The sequence below is a fragment of the Balaenoptera borealis genome (assembly GCF_965194805.1).
Source record: "Balaenoptera borealis genome assembly, chromosome: 2".
Classification (NCBI taxonomy): Eukaryota; Metazoa; Chordata; class Mammalia; order Artiodactyla; family Balaenopteridae; genus Balaenoptera; species Balaenoptera borealis.
This window is the reverse complement of record NC_138867.1, coordinates 169,636,356-169,654,389: the sequence shown is the minus strand read 5'-3', so window position 1 is coordinate 169,654,389 and position 18,034 is coordinate 169,636,356. Positions and strand designations below refer to the sequence as shown.

The following is an 18,034-nucleotide window of genomic DNA, read 5'->3' as shown; positions in this document are numbered from 1 at the left end:
TCAAAAAGAGTCATGTACCACAGTGTTCATTGCAGCACTATTTACAATAGCCAGGATATGGAAGCAAACTAAGTGTCCATCAACAGATGAATGGATAAAGAAGATGTGGCACATATATACAATGGAATATTACTCAGCCGTAAAAAGAAACGAAATTGAGTTATTTGTCGTGAGGTGGATGGACCTAGAGTCTGTCATACACAGTGAAGTAAGTCAAAAAGAGAAAAACAAATACCATATGCTAACACATATATATGGAATCTAAAAAAAAAAAAAAGGTTCTGAAGAACCTAGGGCCAGGACAGGAATAAAGACGCAGATGTAGAGAATGAACAGGGAGGGGGAAGGGTAAGCTGGGACGGAGTGAGAGAGTGGCATGGACTTATATATACTACCAAATATAAAATAGATAGTGGGAAGCAGCCGCATAGCCCAGGGAGATCACTTCGGTGCTTTGTGACCACCTAGGGTGGTGGGATAGGGAGGGTGGGAGGGAGACGCAAGAGGGAGGAGATATGCAGATATACATATATGTATAGCTGATTCAGTTTGTTATAAAGCAGAAACTAACACACTATTGTAAAGCAATTATACTCCAATGAAGATGTTAAAAAAAAAGTCTTTCCTCTCTAACAAATTATGATTTTAGAGTAATTTTGCAGTCTTTACTATGTCCCCAATAATTAGTTCCTTTTTTTTTCCCACAAGTCTCTCATTCCTTTCATGATATTGTCTTGATAAATCGGTCTTTACCACCTTTGTTAGTTTTGGTTCACGTAAAAGCAGATGCTGAGCCAGGCATTTATGTGCAAGCACTTTATTGGAAGGAGCAAGAAACATGGATGCGAGAGAGGAGAAGCAAACACAGGGAAGAAAATACATCCAATACAGCTTGCGTTGTCAGGTACCACAGTAAATAAGCAGAGTATTCATCCTGTGGGGAACTTCTGGAAAATGGTACAAAATCCAAACCTCAGAATTACCCTAGCTTAAAGGTGAAAGACATGGGGTACCCTACACCTCTCCATCAAGGGCTGTCTCTGATGGGACCTAATTCCCTGTCACTTCTGCCAGCACATATTAGGCAAAGTACATTTCAGCTGGTGCTGGCCATTGGCAGTCATGCGGTGGAGATGGTGAGAGGATCCCAGGGACTGTGGGAGGAATGTTGACAGCATCTGCTACCCCACCCTTCACTGCAGACTCAATTCTAGCAACATTTTCCTCAAAAAACGAGCTAAGTTCTGAACACGTTCCACATATGTGTAACTGCCATTCCAGATGGTACCTCCAGAGAGTCCCAGAAAAAAGTTAAACCATGTGAGAAAAGAACTCTTATTCTATTCATTATTACCTGTTTGGGGATCTTAGAAGGTATATCTTAAAATTGCTATGATGAGAAATAAAGGTCAACTTTAAAAAGGAACACAAGGAAGGATTACAAACAATGAAGCAACATCTCAAGAGTTTTCCTAGGCAGTATATTACTATGAATCATCTCAACAAATCAGCTTTCAAGTCTAGATTCCTACTTTGAAGTTGAAAATCACATCGCTGTTCCTATGAAAAGTAGGGTGGCAGAGTCCTTGTTGGCCAGTCACGTTAACAGTCCAAGTCAACCTCAGTCTCTTCTTTTGAAAAGTGGATGAGAAAATTTCTCAAAGAAATGTTTTCCAGATGATATAAAGTCACGCACATGAAGAAACAAGCACAGTCCTGATACGGGATGCATTTTGTTATGACTACTGTATGATTTTCATCCATTTCTTCTGAGGAAAACAAGCACACAACCACATGAAGGGGAAGAACACCAATATTTGAGTGGACAGTTTGGGGGGAAACCACATCAGCACTTGATAAGTGCTTTAAATCTAAATTTAGAAATCTTAAGAATGGCTGCAAAGAGCTGACAAAACATGGGACTTTATGGACAGCATGTAAGGAAGAAATGTCAAAAGGGAATTACTAAAGAGGTTATTCAGGAAAAACCAATACAAAACAAATAAAGGTCAAGTTACATATGCTTTAGAAATAGAAGAAATCAGCATGTCTTTTAGGGGAGAAAAAGAACCAAGATATTTAAATGTACAACATTTGCCCCTGGGCCTCAATGTCCACTTAGTTCTGGGGCCCGTGGCCCATCACGGACAAGGGGCACTTCGGCTGAGGAGCCTTCCCAGGGCCCCCTTCACATCCTTGTTCCGCAGGCTGTAGATGAAGGGGTTCAGCATGGGGGTGACCACAGTGTACATCACTGAGACAACTGAGCTTCTCTGGGAAGAATGGGTCAGAGTAGAAGTGAGGTAGACCCCCAGGCTTGTCCCATAGAACAGTGAAACCACAGAGAGGTGAGACCCACAGGTGAAAAATACTTTATATTTTCCCACTGCAGAGGAGATTCTCATTAACGAGGAGACAATCTGAGAGTAAGAAAAGAGGACACCAGTGAGAGGAAATATACACAGCAGGGCAGTGGCCACATACAAACAGATGTTATTGATGAGAGTGTCAGAGCAGGCTGCCTTGAGAATCTGAGCCAGCTCACAGAAGAAATGTGGAATTTCAGTGCCAATACAGAAGGTCAGCCGCCTCAACAGTAGAATATGAACCAGGGCAACACAGAAAATAATGAGCCAACACATCAGAACGAGGAGGCCACAGAAGCGGGGGTTCATGATGACCATGTAGTGCAAGGGGTGGCAGATGGCCACAAACCGGTCATAGGCCATCACAGTCAGGAGGAAATCATCCATTCCAGCGAAAACCATAAACAAGTACACCTGAGTGAGGCATCCTATGTAGGAGATGTCTTTGCTCTGTGCCTGGATGTTGACTAGCATCTTTGGGACAGTGGTGGAGATGAAACAGATGTCAACAAAGGAGAGGTTGGCGAGGAAGAAGTACATGGGGGTGTGGAGCTGGGAGTCTGAGATGACGGCCAGGATGATGAGAAGGTTCCCGAGCACAGTGACCAGGTACATGGACAGGAACAGTCCAAAGAGGAGGGGCTGCAGTTCAGGATCGTCCGAGAGGCCCAGGAGGAGGAACTGTGATACTCCCGTGTGGTTTCCTGCTCCCATGTGGATGGTGCGTCTGCTGGGGAAGGAGGCAAAAGCAGCATTCAATGAACAGCCAAATGGCACCTCAGCTAGCCATCACCTTTTGATTCCGCACGTTCATGGAAATCCTCTACCCCTTATTATTTTTTCCAATGCCAGTGATTCACTCATTCAAGTGGCAGCCCATTTCCATTTTAAGTGTGTGTAATTATTCAGACTTTTAAAAAAATTATTTCTTTATCTATCTATCTATCTATCTATCTATCTATTTATTTGGCTGCGCCGGGTCTTAGTTGCAGCATGTGGGATCTTTTTAGCTGTGGCATGTGGGATATAGTACCCTGACCAGGGATCAAACCCAGGCCCCCTGCATTGGGAGCTTGGAGTCTTAGCCACTGGACCACCACGGAAGTCCCTCAGACTTTCTTTAATTTAGCAGAAATTTCTCTGTCTTTTTATCTCCCATTCACTGGTTCTAACTTTCCTATTAAAATCTATGAATATAAACCAATTTCTTCTTGATAAGATGCTTCCAAAATAATTGAAGACACTTAAGGTCTTTTCTTTGATAATCTCCATACTTCTTTCATTCTAATAACTCTTTTAGTAGTGATTAAGACATGGGTTTTCAATTCCAACGACCTTAATTCTGTGACCTGAATTGATGTCAGAGTTAACTCTCGTGTACCTTACTGTTTATCTTTCTAAAATTGTGGTTACTTTTATTACATTCTTTGTGAGGTTTGAAAATAACTTTGTGCACAGTGATATCTCAATAAATGATAGCCATATTATCATTATTATTATTATTATGAATCTGTTTTTTATGACAATAATTTTTGATACATAACTCTCCCAAAGTGCAGTATAGAGTTGTGATTTAGAAAATGAGATCTTGAGTCACGATTCCTAGAATAGAATTTTGGTCCAGGAACATACTATCTGCATGACCTTAACAAAGTTATTTAATCTCTCTTAGGTGCAGATACCTCACCTCTACAATGGAAGTAATAAATATCCCATACACTGTAAGACTGATGAGTGAATTAAATGAGATGATGTAATTTTTCTAGTGTGGTTCTTGTGACATATACAGCAGACACTTGATAAATGTGAGCTTGTTAAAAAACAATAAATTTGTCTTACACGACTATCATTAATCACTATTCCCCTTAAACAGGGACAGCCATCAAAGATGGAATTCTGATCATTATAAACACAACAGGTCTGTTACCTCTTTTGACTGCCATTCAGCACTTCTAGTTAATGATGATCCTTATGGCTCCCTCTTTCAGAGACTGCCTGCCAGGTGGATTCTTCCAAGAAGAAGAAAAAGCAAATGAACTACATAAATAAAAGGGGGAAACAAGATTACAAAACCATTATTATAAAATACAAATTGTGCGTGAGAGTGTGAGCTCATGCTTTCATGCTCACAAGTGGGGGTGTGTTTTATTAAAAACCGGTGGAGTTAATTGCAAAAAAAAAAGAATTGAAAGATTTGATAAAAAAATATTCAAAGCTTCTATAGATTATCCTAAAAAGTGAACGGCAAATTTAAGATGAAAATAAATGTTTACATTCTCCACAGTAGAAAAAATGTTGGCATTATTAATGCCTAGAGAATGCAGTTCATTAAAGAGAGAAAAAAATCATTGAGGACGAATTTGCTCTGGGAAGGTGGGTAGAAAAGGCCTCTCTGATATATGAATATTGAGCTGTGAGCGGAAGGATGGGTAATTGTTAATCAGAGGAAATAAGGAAAGGGCAAGCATTTTGGGTTGAGAGAACAGAATTCACGGTAGCCCTGGGGTTGGTGAGCTTGGTAATGGAAGGGATGTGAGAGGCCAGTGAGATGGAGAACAGAGTGAGGGTCAGGAGGACAGCGTGTGAGGCCCACAAGTTGAACATCCTGTACTATTCCTGATGTGCCTTTCATGTTGGTAATTTTATATTTATTTGTTGATCAGAGATCGTGGCTGTTTTTGCTCATCAATGTCTTTTCAGGGACCTATGTGCTGCCTGGCACATAGGAGGTGCTCAACACATGCGAATGATAGATATGTAATAACGATTGAGACCAAAAGCATAAACTACAACACAAGAAAAGAAAATTTCAAGCTCATATCCTTGAATATAGAAACAATATTGAATATTAAAGTTAGATAAAATGCATTCATATCTATTTTAGAGAATAATATATCATGAATAAGTAATAACTATTCTGAGAATGGAGAGCTGGTTTAATACTATGATGTTTGTTAATATAGTTCATCACAAAAATAGGTCAATGAAGAGGAATCATAACCATAACTACAATAGAAAATGCATTTGAGAAAATGTAATAGCCATTACATCTAGCAGCCATGGTTAGCAGCCAAGACAGAGCCTCTCACTAACTGAAGAAATCAAGGACAATTTCTTAACCCAATAAAGAATGTTTTTTTAAAAAACTATATCCAAAAGGATATTCTACATTAAAACATTAAACTAGTTGTATTAAATTTATGAACAGGACAAGGCAGTCTATTCCAACTTCAGTATTTCAATATTCTCCTGAACATTTAAAGAGATTGGTAAAATGAGAATAGGAAATTAACCTGAGTACAGAACATCAGAAATAATTACATTATTTGTAGGCGATATTGTGGACACTAAAGTGAAACAACACTAATCAATACTGAACTATTAAGTGCTAACAGTACTACAAAATAGTTAACTGAATAGAATAGCAAAATCCAATCACATGAAGAATACATTAGACAATACCTGTGCATAATAAATCTCCAGTGACTAGTTAATGAATAATTGACTGGGCATAAGAAATCAGACAGAAGCCTACAATTGTGGGAAAGTAGGGAAGAGGTGAACACTCTCCAGAAAAATACTCTTACTGGAAAGAGGCTCGAGATTCCAAGAAGAGAGAGAAGGAAACAGCAAGAGCTAGAAGAAACTGATTTCATTTGAAACGAAAGCAACTTCAAAGTACAGGGACTTCAACGTCACAGACTAAATAACTATGGGACTGTCTCAGTCTCACTATTCTAGAGGTAAAGCCCAGTACCCACTTCTCCCCTCTTTTCCTTCTTACTCCACCAGCTTTTACTGATGGACACACTCTCCCACGGTTATCGCTGAAGATTTCTGTTCTCCATGGTCTGTCCTTGGGAAGTCCAGATGTGTTTTCACTTGGTTGCGCTCAGAAAATTATAGGAAAGGGGCAACAGGAACATGTTTAAAGTTTCCAGCACCTCAGGGGTTGGATTCTCACAGCTCCTCATTAAATAAACTGTTCTATTGCCTTTCCACTCTCCAAACAATTCAACTCCCTTGGGGTACAAAGATAAGAGAATGGAAAATTTTCAGCCAGTGTTGTGTCTGTGCAAGTAGCCTTGGAGGGAGATGAATTTGTTTCCTCCAAGGAGAAATTCTTTCTTTGGTTTGACTTAAAAATTACAAGGTGTCCCCCAGAGAAAATTTAATTTCTAAAGGAACCAACTTTCTGTAATGCTCTTCCCTTGAAGATTCTTCAGAGGTTTCATGGATCCCTTGGTGTCCACAAAGTCATGGAGACAAGGACGTCCTTCCTGAAGAAAAACAAAGTGGTGAATAGTTTTGGCTTTCTTGAAAGGACTCAAAATAAGGACTGAAAACTATCCCTTGGCATTTGCTGGTGCCATGGAGGCCTTTGTTGATATTAGGGAGGGCTCCATTTATTATCTCTAAAGAGACGGACAGAAATAACCCAGGTAGGTTGGGTTGAAGAGTGAGTATTAAGGAAACATAGGTGGCAAATACAAACTACCTATAAAGTTTGTCTGGGAAGAAAAAGAAAGAACAAGGCATAGCTGGGAATTCCTTGCGGTCCAGTGCTTAGGACTTTGCACTTTCACTGCCAAGGGAAGATCCCACAAGCCATGTGGCACAGACATAAATAATAATAATAATAATAATAATAATAATAATAATAATAATAATTAATAAATAAATAAAAAGCAAGTTGGGAGAAATGCACCCTGCCAAGTATTTAAGATCATTTAAAAAACAAACAAAAAAAAGAGTAAAGCATAGCCTAAAGTGAGTATAAAATATGGGAGAGTTTAAAAAATTTTAATAGCAGATATAGGAATAGATTTAATTTCAAAGAGAATGATCATGTTTAGTGTAGGCATTTGAATACAGTGTTCTGGTTACATAGTAATGACAATCATAATGTGCTGTATCTCCAATTTATAGATTACATGGGTCCACAAATGAAGTGTTTGATGTGGAAACAGGCCCATGTAACACCACTCCCAGTGAGCCACACTGGGAGTTTGTGTGCTTCAGATCTCAACTTCGGCTTCTGTAGGTTTGGAGGTCTTGACTCTGTTAAGGGGTAACACTTTCAGAGTCACGGCAAAAGTCCCATTGAACTCAAGCTATGCTGCTCCCTGGCACTTTAGGTCCTTCCTGCTAAGAAGAAGAGTCACCTTCTGGGCAGGTGTAATTGACCCTGGTCATCAAGGTCATTGTGTGACCATGGTGATGGGCACGCACTGGCATCCTGCTGTGCTCCGTCTGTGGCTGGGAGCAGCCCAGGAGCAGCTTCAGTGCAAACACAGTGGTGGATAGAGATGGCTGCTGGTCAGTTACGCTCCCACAGCAAGAGATCTGAGTGGCATGACCTTAGGTGAGGCTGCTTCCTTTCGCTGACAGCAATTCTCCGAGAGGACTGAAGGCTGAGGGCTGTCATATGGCTGCACTCTGTGCACCTGGAAGAATAAGCCCTTAATCCTGAAGGAGAATGTAGACAGCAAAGCACAGCATTCATTATAGTCCATCCTTGGGACATTTGGGTCAGCTTTGTAAAAAAAATTGAGATATAATAGATATGTAACATTATATTAGTTTCAGGTGTGCAAAATAATGGTTCAACATATGTATACATTGCAAAATGATCACCACAATGTATAATACAATATTACTCAGCCATAAAAAAGAATGAAGTTCTGCCCTTTGCAACAACATGAATGACCTAGAGGCTATTGTTGCCAAAATCTCGGCTTCTGTACACCGGTGCCGAATAGAAATATGGAGACAAGAGATTTGGAGGAAAAGAAGTAGAGAGGCTTTTTAATTCTTTGCCAGGCAAAGAAGGAACACAGCCCGCTAGCGCCTTCAAAAACTGTGCCCCTCTCTCCTGGGGAATTACAGGGTGTCTTATATGTGGAACTCGCAGTCCAGGGGTTGGTGATAAGGATCAAAGTGGTAAAGGTCCTACATTCTTCTTCTTGCATTATTTCAAAACCTTCATCTCTGGCGTCAGGTAGTCCGGTAATTGGGTTCATTTGTTTCTGTGTTATCTGCCTGCCACCTTCTTCCTGAAATGCAAAGAGCTACACAGGGTGATTTGCTACAAGAGAGTGCAGGGAGCTTAAACACCAGATGCAGGATGTAATTTACATAGACAGCTAGGGAGTGCTCGGAACAGAATGTAATTTACTTTGTGAAAGATAAATCTAGTTACTTACTCTACAGATTAGTAACAGTTTAAATAAAACAAGGATCGATTAACCCTTTCAGGCCAGTTTATGTGTCTTCTCTAGCCTGTTCACTGTCCCCTTTACTTTCCTTATTTTCAGGAGAGGAAAAACTTCATTTCTATTTTTGCTGCAACACTATTATGCTTAGTGAAATAAGTCAAACAGAGAAAGACAAATACGGTACGTTATCACTTGTATGTGGAATCTAAAAAATAAAGAATAAATGTAACAGAAAGGAAATGAACTCACAGATATAGACATCAAAGCAGTGGTTACCAGTGGGTAGAGGAAAGGGGGGAGGGGCAAAATAGGGGGAGGGGAGGGGATTAAGTGGCACAAACTACTATGCATAAAATAAATAAGCTATAAGGAATATAGCCAATGTTTTATAATAACTTTAAATGAGCATAATCTATAAAAATATTGAATCACTGTGTTCTAATATATTGTTATTACAGTATAATACTGTAAATCCACTATGCTTCAATTTAAAAAATGATCACCACAGTATGTCTAGTTAACATCCATTACCATACATGGTAGAAATCTTTTTTTCTTGTGATGAGGACTTTTAAGATCTACTCTCTTAGCAACTTTTAAATATGCAATACGATATTATTAACTATAGTCACATCCCCAGGACTTATTTATTTCATAACTGGCAGTTTGTACATATTGACCACCTTTACCCATTTCACCCACCCTCCACCCTCTGCCTCTGGTAACCACCAGCCTATGTATCTATGAGTTTTTAAAATGCCATAGGAAGTGAGATCATACAGGATTTTTCTTTCTCTGTCTGACATATTTTACCTAGCATAACGCCCTCACGGGTCCATTCATGTTGTCACAAATGGCAGGATTTGCTTCTTTCTCATGGCTGAATTATATATATATATTAATAAATAAATATATATATATGTACATATAAATAATTAGGCATATTATGCCAAATGTCCTTTATCCATTGATGAACACAGCGGTTTCCAAGTCTTGGCTATTGTAAATAATGCTGCAATGAATATGGGGGTACAGATTTCATTTTGAATTAGAGTTTCTGTCTCCTTCATACAAATACCAAGTAGTGGATTGCTGGATCGTATGATAGTTCTATTTTTAATTTTTTGAGGACCTCCATACTGTTCTCCATAGTGGCTGCAACAATTTACATTCCAACCAACAGTGCACAAGGCTTCCCTATTCTCCACACCCTTGCCAACACTTGTTAGTTCCTGTCTTTTTGATATTAGCCATTCTAACAGGTATGAGGTGACATTTCTTTGTGGTTTGATTTGCATTTCTCTGCTGATTAGTGATTTTAGGTGCATTTTAAATTATCTGCTGGCCATCTCTGTATCTTCTTTGTAAAAATGTCTATTCAGATCCTCTGCCCATTTTTTAGTTGGATTTTTTTTTTCTATCTTTTTTGTATGAGTTCTTCATATAATTTGAATACTAACCCCTTATAGGATACATGATTTGTAAAAATTTTCTGCCATTTATTTGGTAGGTTGCCTTTTCATTTTGTTGTTGGTTTCGTTTGTCGTGCTTTTTAGTTGGATGTAGCCGCACTTGTTTATTTTTGCTTTTGTTGCCTTTACTTGGATCAACGTCTTTGCATAAGTTCTGGAAACAACTCTTTAATAGTTTCCATGGATCGTTTTTAGGGGAGAGGGTGAGTGAGATGAACTACTAGTGAAAGGAGGGTCAGTGGGTGGAACTATAGCCTCTGTTACTGTAGGTGGCCTCAATGCCACAACTGATAGGCATTGTCTCCATCCTGTGCTATCCATTCTCAAGTCCCCTCATCCTTGGATAATATCTCTGCTCAAATGGATGGCTTACTTGGTGGGGTGACCCTCACCCTCGTCCCTGAGTGAGTGTTCTGAGCCCTGGTCATCATTTCTTTCTCAAACCATGGCTGCTGTACTTGACCATTTACTGTCAAAATTGGGAAAGTCAGTACCAAGAAATACCCCACAGACTTTTTTTAATCAATCATTTTCCAATTAAAAAAACTTTACTTCCCACAGACATTTTTATGACCCCAAAAGGAAACTCTGTACCCATTGAGAAGATACTACTTCACTCTCTCTACCAGGCCCTGGAGACCACCAATCCGCTTTCTTTCTCTATGGATTTACTTATTCTGGATATTTCAGATAAATGGAATCATACAATGTACGACCTTTGTGTCTGGCATCTTTCACTTAGCATGATGTTTGCGAGAGTCATCCACACTGTAATATGTATTAGTATTTCATTCCTTAAAAAAATGTTTTTGGTCGTGTAATTGTTTGATATTTAATTGCTCCATTCCTTTTTATGACTGAATTACTATTCCACTGTATGTATATACCACAATTTGTTTATTCATTCATCCATTGATGGACATTTGGGTTATTTCCATGATTTTTCTATTGTGAATAGTGCTGCTATAAAGATGTGTGTACGTAGATTTGTTTGAGTGTTTGTTTTCAATGATTTAGGAGTGGAATTGCTGAGTCATATGGTAATTCTATGTTTATCCCAAAAAACACACCCCAAGAAACTTCCTGAAAGTCTGTCTTTGTCTCAGAATCAGATTTTCAGGGAACATGACCTGCAACAGTATGGACAGTGTCCCATGAGAGCTTATTTGTGATGCCTGGGGGTCTGGAGTTGGGAAGGGCTTCCCTTAGGAAGTGGCAGCTAAACTGAGGGCAAATTCAATGTTTTTTCCTTCCTTCCTTCCTTTCTTCCCTCCTTCTTTCCTTCAGAGGGATGACATAGATGTTTTACACAGTATATCTTTTAAAAACTTTTGCATGTGAACCCTGAACTTATTCATAAGACAAATAATTGATTATTTTAAGCAGGGTATTAGGGCTCAAATTATTAATATCATAGAACCATTATAGTGACAACTTGGATTGGAAACAATTAATTAGGAAAAATATGGAAGCTTTTTTAATAACAACTTTGATAAATAAAAAAGTTGAGAAATCAGAGTGTATAGGCAGAATCTCGGTTACTTGGGAAATTGTATCATAAAATGGATGGGCTCCACAAATTCTTCCATTTACTTGAAGAAAAGAGTGCTAAGTCAGTTTGGGCCGCTGTCACAAAGTACCACAAACGGGGCGGGGTGGGGGCTTGTAAACAACAAAAATGTATTCTCAGTCCTGGAGGCTGGAAGTCTGAGATCTAGGTGCTGGGATCATCACCTTCTGGTGAGGATTCTCTTCCGGGTTGCAGACTGTCCGCTTCTCATTGTGTCCTCACAGGGCAGAGAGCAGAGAGAAAAAGCCAGCTCTCTCATGACCCTCACAAGGGTAAGAATCTCATCATGAGGGCTCCATCCCGATGACCTCATCAAATCCTAATCACCTCCCAAAAGACCCACCTTCTAATACCATCACATTGGAGGTAGGGTGTCAACATGTGAATGTTGGGGGGACCCAAATATTCAATCTATAATAAGTACTAATGGGGAAATGAGAGCTTCTCTTGAGGATGTTAAGGGCTGCTACAAAGATCAACGGTACATGTGTTTCCAGACAGAACTACAATATAGAATAAGTTCTATAAGGCGTGCGCAGAATAGATTCATCTTTCTTCCCCAAAACAATCCTTGGTATCCAGGGACCCATTCCTGGAAATTGACTTTTGCTCAAGGAAATCCATCCTCTCATTAAAAAAAAATCTTATGAAGCTACATGAATGACACAAAGGACTTTTCCCAGCTCTAAGATTCTGTGTGTAAAACCTGTTAGTCTAAATTTATTGCTGAAAGATAGACCCTCCGCGGGGTCTGCTCCTGCGGGGATGGTGGGACCCGCGCTTGTGCCGTGGCCCCCCAGGTGTGGCTTCCTCAAGTTTGGGGTGAAGCCCCAGCCCCCTTGGGCTCTGCAGCGCTGCGGTGGGCTCGGGGGAAGGAGCACGGTCTCTGGGGTTTCTCGGCAGGAGATGCCGGGGCTGCCGCCCAGGAACCCAGCGGCCCTGGGTGGGGCGCAGACTCGCCAGGCCTGGGTGTCCCTGCTGCGCGGCTGCTGAGAACAGGGTCCGCCATGAAGCTCTGCCTGGCAAACGGGGGCTGTGGGCGGCTCCATCCTCCCCGTCCGTCGGCACAGCCCCATCGCAGCCCTCCCTTCCGACAGGCAAAGCCTGTGACGTGCGGCCGGACGGCTCCACACCCTCAGGCCCCGGTGCTCGCCCCACGCCGGGAACAGGCACAACCCCTGGGCCGGCCTCTCCGGACGGCTCGAGTAGGACGGCTTCTTCGGCGCGCCCGTCGCCCACCCCGAGCCCAGGGGCCGGCACGGAGGTCTGAGGGCCGCTCTGGGCGGGGCGGAGGCACGGGCTTCGCGGCTGGGCCGGCCCCCCTCGCCGCCTCCTGCCTCTGCGCCCCGGCCCGGGCTTCCCGTGGCCCCGTCTCCTTCCCACCCCTGTCGCGCCTCTTGCCACCCGGGCCGTGGGCTCCACCCGGAGCAGCACCAAGTGGTGAGGGTGCGGGAGGGCGCCCGCCCTCGGGGCTTCCCCTACACCTACCGGCTGTTCGGCCACGTCCCGGACGGGCAGCGGCAGGTCAGTGGAGCAGAGTCGGCCCGGGTCTCCTCCCCCCTGAGGAGGGGCGACCGGCACCGCGCACGAAGCGGCCCTGGCCGGGGGGAGACCAGGGGGGAGGGGATCGGTGGGGAGCTTGACTCGCAGTCACTTCCGAGGGGACGCTGAGCCCCCAGAGCTGGGGGCTGACTGGCCTCAGCACTCCCACGAGGGGGTGGTCAGGAAGGAGGGACCCTGTCCCTGGGGCCCAGGGCACTCCCGGGTCAGCCGGAGTCGCCAAGTGTGTCGGGTGCCCTGGACAGCTGAGGCACTTTTCGCCCAAAGGAAGGTTCCAGCGCATTGCAGAGAGCAGACGAAATACAAGGTGGTGAAAACTCACTGTTGCTAAGGATTGAAACGAACCAATAATTCCTCCTGTTTCTCAGGGTGTTCCGTTTGGCTGTTCATGAAATGTATTTCCAAGGAAGGCAGGCATGTGGCTGAAAAGGCCAGCAGTGCCTCGGGGTCACAGCGAGACCCTCCCATCTCGCCCCCCTCGGCCATCCTGTGCTCTGGGAGCAGAGCTCTCAGCCAGAAGTGAAACATAGTAGCTTCCATATCCGGATTCTAAGATTTTCTAAAGCCCTTTCAAGGCCCCCTTCTCTGAGTGGTGCTTGACCTGCTGGTGTTTGGGGCGGGAGGGTGGGCTGGGTGGAGAGTCTGAGCGCCAGCCTGAGGGAAGGGCTTTGGAGGCCTGTGTGCACCTGAGACCGGGGGCTCAGTGCCCGTGTCCGAGGGGAGGCTAGCGCTGACTCCAGCCGTGCCGAGCCAGACGTCGCCCTCCTTCCCGACAAGCCAGCAAAGCCTGTCGCTCACCTTCCTGGCTGTGCTGCTTACACGTGCCCTCTGGGAAGGCCAGCCTGGCAGAGCTCTGTTCCTGCCCTCTGGGCTGCTGGTAACTGAGTACCTAGCCTGGGTGCTGGAGGGGAGGATCCATAGATGGTGGAGGCCCAGTGCCTGCCCAGGGTGCTACCCCTCTGCTGAGGGACGCTCGCCCAGCTGGTTACACCTGTTCGCACCCAACTGCCCACAGTCAGCACCCAGGCTAGGAACAGCAGCCTCCCCATTTCCTCTGTGTCTTCTAGTTTTGTTCCTTTCTTCTTTTCGCTGCCTTCCTCCCCAAAGAGGCAAGATACTCATCTTCAAGAACCAAATCAGGCCATGATTTTTCAGCTAAACTCATGACAGTTCTGCACTTCTGAATGACTGGGTACAAACATTTGCAAGGATGAGCTCTTGGGTGAGGCGCCAGCCAACTTTTCTAGCTTCATCTCTCTTGTGTGTGGGCACCGCCTGCTGCCCCAGATGCCTTGACTCCTCCATTTTCCTATATTCCTCCTCAGAATGCTGCCACCACCCCATCCTGGCCTTTGGGAATGTTAGCTGGCTGTTCCCCACAGCATCCTGTCACCCTGGTCCACTCTTTCTAACCTCTGTATGCCCTTCTATGAAATCTTGTCAGGTCCAACTGGAGGAAGACCACCTATGGGTCAATTAGCTTGGGAAGGAACCCAACTGTGTGACCTGCTTCCCCTTTCCCAGTGTCTTTAAAATAACGTTAAAAAAAAAAAGAAAGAAAGAATGTTGTTCTAGAGCTCCTATATCATCTCTTACCACCATCAGAAAACCACCCCCCAAAAGGGGGACCTCATTCATATAGAAAATAACTTCTTAACGTGCAGGCATTACAGTAGGTCATTCTAGACACTGGGGGAGGGAAAAACCATTGTACTTTTTTCTAACATTCATGTTGAACTTATTTCCAAAGTTCTTTAAACTGCGGTATTCTTACAGGTAGACAGTGTTGCTGAACAAGTGTCTGTTTCTTCCCTTTTCTTCCCCCAGGCTCAAAGATTTGGAAAGACAGAGTTAACAGAAAAGGTAAGGTAATCTCCACCTTAACAAAATATACGATCAAATGTGACCATTTGACAGATACTATGTAGTTCATAAAAACAAATTTAAGTGGAATTGGCTCTCTTTTCCCTAAAGTTGAGGATAACGTGGATGTTTCTGTCTAACGTGCTGGACTAATAGGCTATTATGGGTTAGCTTTTGGTAACTCATCGAGTTTCCCAGTCTGGGTTCCGTACCATCAAGTCTGGATTATAACTTGTCCTGGTCACACTGTTTTTCAAAATCAGTTTTGTTCTAGTACTCTATTATGTGTCTGTTTCACCTCTAATCTTTCCATTTTTCACCACTCTGGAGATGGTGTGATATGATCTTAACGGAAACATCACGAACACGTCTTGTGAATATTTAGTTTTCTTTTTGGCCGACTCAGCATTGCCTGCCATTCAGTCATTGTTATGTGACCAGGCAGTGTAACTATTTGTGTATTAGTCCATTGGTTCCTACCTTGGGAATGTGGAGACTTGTAAACCTATATCCTTCCCTTAGGAATGCATGAAGGAGCAATGGAACCTCTTGCATGAATTTCTGCAGACAGAAATAAAGAATCAGTTATGTGACTTGGAAACCAAATTACATAAAGAAGAATTATCAGAGGTAAGTCGTCAGCATCCCGGCGGCTAGAAAACGTTTCCTCCCATGTAACTTGTCTGTGACCAGGGAGGCAGAATAATCCCACCTCTCCCTGTTACTTTATAGTTATAAAGGAAGCGCATGTGTTTCCTTATTCTCTCATGGCCCCTTGTTGACATTCACTGCTACTTAAATTATCCTTTCCTGCTGTAGCAGGGCTACCTGGCTAAAATCAGATCCCTTTTAAATAAAGATTTGTCCTTGGAGAACGGAGCTCATGCTTTCAGTCGGGAAGTGAATGACTGTCTAGAAAACGGGAGCCAGACAAGTGGTGAGGAGCGCAGAGTGGAAATAGCAGAGAAAAAGAAGTCCCCCAAACCTGTTTCCAAACTTTGCATGCCCAGGAGAAGCAAGTCTGATGGAGAAACACTGTAAGAGCGCTTGATTCGTTTGACCTCGTTGGAATCTGGTACCACCTAAGGGGAGGACAGACTTGGCGCCATAGGGTCTGTCTGTTCCCCCCACACACAGCCCCTCCACTGACAGTACTTGTTTTTTGTGTATCTTTTTTTTGGGGGTGTGTGGCTGTGTTGCTCGGCTTGTGCGATCTTAGTTCTCCGACCAGGGATCGAACCCCGACCCTCGGCAATGAGAGTGCCGAGTCTTAACCACTGGACCGCCATGAAATTCCCTCTTGTGTATACTTCTAACTAGCTTAGATATATACTTTAAATTTTTGTCTTCAACCAAGTTATAGAGCATTAGATCCCCAAATGCGGTTGAATTTATGAGGTATAAGATAACAGGAGCTGCTGATAATTATGACTTCTAAGTTACATGCCTGTTTAAGCTAAACATTTATTCTTAGACTCCTTCCCCACTTGTAGTCAGAGTAACTCTTCTGGAATTTTTTTAAAAAGAGCATGGGACTTGAGCTCAGGTCAGGTGCTTGGCCACTTCATCTTCTGATGAAATAAACGGAGGCTCTGTTTCCTTGTGCGTCTCAGAGTTGGGCCCCTCATACAAGAGCTTGTGTTAAAATGGCCCAGCAAACTGGCAGGTGCTAATTTGATGAGTTTATCAAGATGGTGGTTGCTTAGAATAAGAAGAGAAGGTTACTTAATCCTCAGAACCTGGTCTCTGCACCAGCTTGGTGATGCTGAAGAACTGTACCTTGGCTGTGAACTTTTTATTCATAGTGGCTTTTTTGTTTCTTTTTCTTTAAGCAGCTGAAGTCTCATCTAGCCCCAGGATTAGAAGGCAAACTACCAGGCAGACCACCATCACATCTCATTTCACAAGGGGGTCAGTATATAGTGAATGGACAGCCCCCATTTTAGGGGCCAACTGTTTTTGGTAAAACACATATAAATTAGTAGGATGTAACTTAGTAATTCTGACTTCCACATTGCTTAGGTTTTCCTTTTGATATTCTGTTATTAGACATTCATGAACAGCATTTCTGAAGATCTCATCCATTTTTACTCTTAACATAGGAAACTTCAAATGTACATACACAAAATACCAAGGATAGTAAAATGAACCCCTGTGTACCTATCACCCAGTATCAACAGTTAACAGCTCCTGGCTGTTGTTTCATCTATACCCCCATATGCTCCACGTGAAAATTATTCCAAATGGATTACAACTCCATACACACCCATATCCTCCCAGCTGGATTACTTTGAAACAAATCGGACATGTCATCTTATCCACACATACTATATTTCTAGATGACAAGGTCTCTTTCTCTGACAAGTTTTTTATTCATATTTTGCTATAATTGCTAACATCTAGCAAACAGTCTTTTGAAGAAGACAAAACATGCCTTATAAAGTGTAACAGTTCCTTACTAACAAATATATAGCAGTGTTCATTCTTCCCCTTGTGTAACAGAGTTTGGTTGATTTGCTCCTTAAGCCTTTCAAGTGATAGATTCCTTATTTTCTTGCCATTTATTTAAAGAAAATAGGTCTTTTTTCTAATAGCTTCTAGGTCTGGCTGACTGCATCGTTTTGGTGGTTAATGTGTTCCCTTGCCTCCAGTTTTCTGTAAACTGGTAGTTAGGTCTAGAGTCTTGATCAGATTCCAGCTTTATTTTGTGAGACTTCATTGACGGCATGGGGCTGTCGATCAGAGGCATGTAATGTCTCTTCGGTGATTCGAGCAGCCATTGATCAAAGTCTAGATCCATTATTTCTTAAGGTTTGCAAAATGGTGGTATTCTAAACCTGTCATCCAATGAAACATTAAGCTCGAAGCTTCTTTTAATGTCCTGGCAAAAAGGGCTTCTCAGAGGGAAGAGGGGACCATGCCCTGAATCTTTCCAAAGAGAGGGTACTCTTGGTAGGGAGGAATATGAGTTGTTTCGTGCCCACT

General features: G+C 42.7%; 1 protein-coding gene across 7 annotated transcripts; it reads right to left on the bottom strand.

Annotated features, from left to right (window-relative positions):
* Positions 1-2,141: 2,141 nt before the first annotated feature.
* On the bottom strand, positions 2,142-13,839 carry LOC309622995 (olfactory receptor 7D4-like; the record flags this gene model as incomplete). Of its 7 annotated transcripts, none has more annotated exons than XM_082379529.1 (4): positions 12,366-13,839; positions 5,954-12,332; positions 4,294-4,403; positions 2,142-3,096 (listed from the first exon to the last, which is right to left on the bottom strand). In XM_082379529.1, the coding sequence occupies exon 4, from the start codon at positions 3,078-3,080 to the stop codon at positions 2,142-2,144; it is 939 nt and encodes a 312-aa protein (XP_082235655.1). In that variant the 5' UTR covers positions 3,081-3,096; positions 4,294-4,403; positions 5,954-12,332; positions 12,366-13,839. The 7 variants fall into 7 exon arrangements, with proteins under 7 accessions (XP_082235655.1, XP_082235656.1, XP_082235658.1 ...); XM_082379530.1 differs by having other exon boundaries at positions 6,128-12,332; XM_082379532.1 differs by having other exon boundaries at positions 4,294-4,375; positions 6,128-12,332.
* Between the last annotated feature and the right edge of the window lie 4,195 nt (positions 13,840-18,034).